At 38.7% G+C, this 3,892-nt stretch overlaps 1 protein-coding gene across 1 annotated transcript; it reads right to left on the bottom strand.

Annotated features, from left to right (window-relative positions):
• Positions 1 to 1,702: 1,702 nt before the first annotated feature.
• On the bottom strand, positions 1,703 to 3,646 carry LOC113333967. The gene is made up of 2 exons (XM_026580326.1): positions 3,350 to 3,646; positions 1,703 to 2,828 (listed from the first exon to the last, which is right to left on the bottom strand). Exons 1-2 carry the CDS (start codon positions 3,608 to 3,610, stop codon positions 2,229 to 2,231), a joined length of 861 nt encoding a protein of 286 aa, XP_026436111.1. The 5' UTR covers positions 3,611 to 3,646; the 3' UTR covers positions 1,703 to 2,228.
• Positions 3,647 to 3,892: the final 246 nt, after the last annotated feature.

Raw genomic sequence — 3,892 nt, 5'->3', positions numbered from 1 at the left:
ACCCAACATTCTATCCTGATTAAATGCAGGCCAATAAGAGGTACCACATATTAGAGGAAATGGACAATCAGGTTTTAACCCGAGGCCTATAAAGTGGTTGTTGTTAATCAATGCCATCACACATCTCATTCGTTTTAGTTGCTCGACACATACGGTTGTTTTCGGGGCGAAGGTGAGACTAGCATATTTTGAGAAATAATGAACCACACAATTGAATGCCTCGGCGATTAAGTATCCACATATAGGCATGCTCATCCAATAATCCGATGTCAACGGATGGGCCCCATGAAGACGAAGTTGATACCTAACAAATTGCTCATTGAGACTACCCTCCCCATCGCACACCATTGTCTTGTAAAAGGCCGGATTCTCCTTTAGTTTGGACAACAACCTTTGCCTTATATGAGTGATTGCACATCCATTATTTTTCTTGGCACCTTCGATGAAAGGCCCAAGTTGTTGATTGACAACATGAAAACCACAATTACCATCCGGAGGAACGTCATCGGTGGATATAACGTATTCTCTAATGTATAGAGGTAGATCATTCAAATAGTCTTTATTTGGAGACTCAAGCTTTACGTCTAGGGAAGATATTTGGATGGGGCACATTGGAGACTTAAGCTTCACGTCGCCGGAAGATGGTTGGCTTGGTTGTGATGGACACATCAGACCCTTTTTCTTCAAATCTCGCTAACTTGTTTCGCCTTTCTCCTCAATACTCCTACCCCGTTTCTTGGTTTTCTCCAAGTACATTGCCACGGTATATTCATGGCCATAAGGATCTCTAGTATTTGCGTTTTGCTCACTTTTCTTCTTATGTAACACCTTTGCATATTCTCGTAGTTGCTTTTTAGTTTCTTTCTTGCTTGGTCTACCTTTCGGTTTTCCTTTTGCCAGTTCATAGACATTCTCTTGCATTTGTGGATATATAATTTTCCTCATGTCATCCTAAAAGATTTATTTTTGGAGGTTGTTCATGCCACGATACATCTCTAGTACGGTTCTACCCATCTCATTATCACCAAACTCTTCTTCGGTTTCTTCTCCCTTTGGAGGAGGTATGAAACTTAGATGCTTCCAAAATGGATCAATATCGCTTAAAGGGATTATGCCATGCTCGTATTTGATTATCATATGGCTACAAGGGAGTCCCATAGACTACTTCATGTTACATACACACACCTCATCCGCCTTGGTTTCCCACTTATCAATCAACTCGACTTCTATAATCAACAACTTCATACATTGCCGAGATACGTTGTAATGGATCCCCTTGAACAATGGGTGGTCGGCATATTTTCTGTTCATTTTGAATATACGACTTTTTTGGAACTTCTCTTTAATTCTATCAATGTCACGCTTGAAATAATTTTCCATAGCATTCCACACAATTACGAAGTTATCAACACATCCAAAGAGATTCTTCCTCAACCGGTGGTGAGCCGACTCTACTAAACTTGTCGCTTGATTTCCCAAGTGTTTATATTGGTTGGTATAGGCAGAAACAAACCTCTCTTTGTGTGGTTCCAACCATTGGCGAAGAACATACGATAGAACACTGGGGTAATCGGGAGTATCCCAATGGGCGATAAACTCCGCAAGATTTAGATAATACTCTTCCTAGGTAAGGGACCAACACAATGATTCCCATTCACCGTTGAATGCAACCAATTTAGGGTAATTTATATCGTATTGTTTTTCAACTTTCTCTTTTGCATCCGCTCGATCTTTTTCCGGTAGCATCTTAATTTCTCCATATCATATTTTCTTGGGTGGACAAATTATTGGCTTGAACCTATTCATCAAATTACATCATATATGGAACGTACAAAGCATATTATGTGCTAGTGGGAACACTTCCTCTATTGCATTCATCAATACGACATCATTATTCTTCATTGTAACCCCGGGAATATCATCACCTCGGAAGATTACCTTAACTTGTTTTAGTGCCCAAATGAAACTAGGTTCTTGCTCATCTCTTAAGAAACAAAACGCCACGGTAAACGGTGACTTCGTCGAAGTACGCCCAACGATATTCCACAATGGCATCTCGTACTTGTTCGTCTTATAAGTGCAACCCATTATTAAAACTTGATGAAAGCATTGAGCCAATTGAACACTCGTCGGATGCGCAAGAAAGAGTTGTGTTATCTCTCCTTCCGAATCCACATCCTTTTGAACCGCGTAGTTTTTCTCTTGGGCCAAAAAAAACAATTGTTGCATTACTTGTCTATCTCTCCATTCCTTCTAATTGTCTCAATTGAATTGTAAATTGTGGACAAAGATGAGTGGTTATCCTTGTTATCCTCCTTTAGTATTTGGAGCATTTGAACCGGTGAAATACCCATTGTCCTCATTTTAGCTACCTTGTCCATCTCTTTAGGAGTTAGCTTTGCCGCCATGAAATGTCCTTCAAGATGCTCCGGACGAGGATGATTATGACAACCTTGCATAACCCTGCAGAGAACCCATCCACCCTTATCTTCGTTGTAATTAAATGCAAGCTTGAATGGGCAATTAATCTTCTTTGAGAAAGTTTTGTTCTTCCTATTTGTCTTTCCTTTATAAACATAACCCTTCCTCTTGTGGCTTTTATCGGGATCACAGCTTCTCTCACAAACCATTTCAAACCGAGTTTTGCTTTCTCTCCCATTCAATACTAATACGCACATGTCTTTTTGTGCATGTTGTCTAGCCCAACTCTTCGCATCTTCTGGATTTGGGAATACCAAGTCATTCATGTAGTGATGGGATGTGTCATCGTACAAAATACCAACTGGGGAAGGTTGGTTTTCCATTGGTTTTATTGGATCACATGGAACCTACAAGTAATAGCACAACGTCAATACCATAAAAAATTTCCTTACAAGTTCGGTAATTATAAACTTTTTTATCGACCCTACCGAACACAAATTTCGGTAGTGTAGTTTACATAAATAAATTGGGGTCTTACCGAACTCGATCTTTAGATTTTCTATGTACAATTTCGGCAATGAAACTGAAAAACTCGACTAAACCGAACTCAGAGGTTCGGTTAGAAATGTTGTATTTATATTTTTATGCGACCTTACCGAACAAAAAGTTCGGTATCAAAAGTGTTGATATCTACTCGACCGAGCAATGCACTGTAACCGAACTCTAAAAAACCACCATTAACATGTAGTTCGGTTACCTGCGTCTGCTCAATTTAGTAACCGAAGTACACATTAAGAACGGTTCGGTTACCTCGCAAGCTAAATTTGGTAACCGAACTAGGTTGACCTCACCGAATTTTTTCCACAAATTTTGAGTTTGGCAAAATTTTTGCACAATTCAAGCTACATTAATTAAATATGAGGCATACCTGAGTACCCATAGCTTCATCTTCAGGTTGTGGCTGATGAAATCCATCATTTGTTTGGTTATCTTGAGATTGGGGAAAAAAGTTTTCATCATCTAACAAATAACTCATATTTGGATCATTAGAAGTATTGACAAATACACAATGAGGTGAAGGGGGTTCTGATTCTAATTCTAATTCTGAAGTATCATCACATGAATCACTCAAATCATAATTACTAAACTCAAAAAAAGATTTTTTAGGTTCACCAATCTTCTTCTTCATATTTCCTTCTTCTTCTTATCTCTCAATAATAATGTTATAACAAAACAATCCTACTAATATAACTCACTAATCATCACACTAACTAAGTTAATCATTAAGGGTAAAGTAGGTATTTTTAAAAAAATCAGATAAGGGGTGATTGGAAATTACTACCAATAACCACCCCAAAAACTTGAGAGTAGTCCCCCATTTTTTGAGTAGTCCCCAAAAAAATCGTTCAAAACAAAACATGAGCGCACAGAAGTAACCGAGGCCCAACAGAGGCCCATTACGCTCACATAT

This window comes from Papaver somniferum, unplaced genomic scaffold (assembly GCF_003573695.1).
Source record: "Papaver somniferum cultivar HN1 unplaced genomic scaffold, ASM357369v1 unplaced-scaffold_135, whole genome shotgun sequence".
In the NCBI taxonomy this organism is placed as follows: domain Eukaryota; kingdom Viridiplantae; phylum Streptophyta; class Magnoliopsida; order Ranunculales; family Papaveraceae; genus Papaver; species Papaver somniferum.
The sequence above is the reverse complement of the archived record's forward strand: the minus strand, read 5'-3'. Positions and strand labels throughout refer to the sequence as shown.

What these genes read in the sequence shown, in the direction of transcription:
- LOC113333967 (XM_026580326.1), bottom strand. Translation starts at nt 3,610, where the DNA reads ATGAAGAAGAAGATTGGTGAACCTAAAAAATCTTTTTTTGAGTTTAGT. An exon ending in ATGAAGCTATGGGTACTCAG is followed by an intron (nt 2,829 to 3,349) that starts GTATGCCTCATA and finishes TATTACTTGTAG; the next exon opens with GTTCCATGTGATCCAATAAA.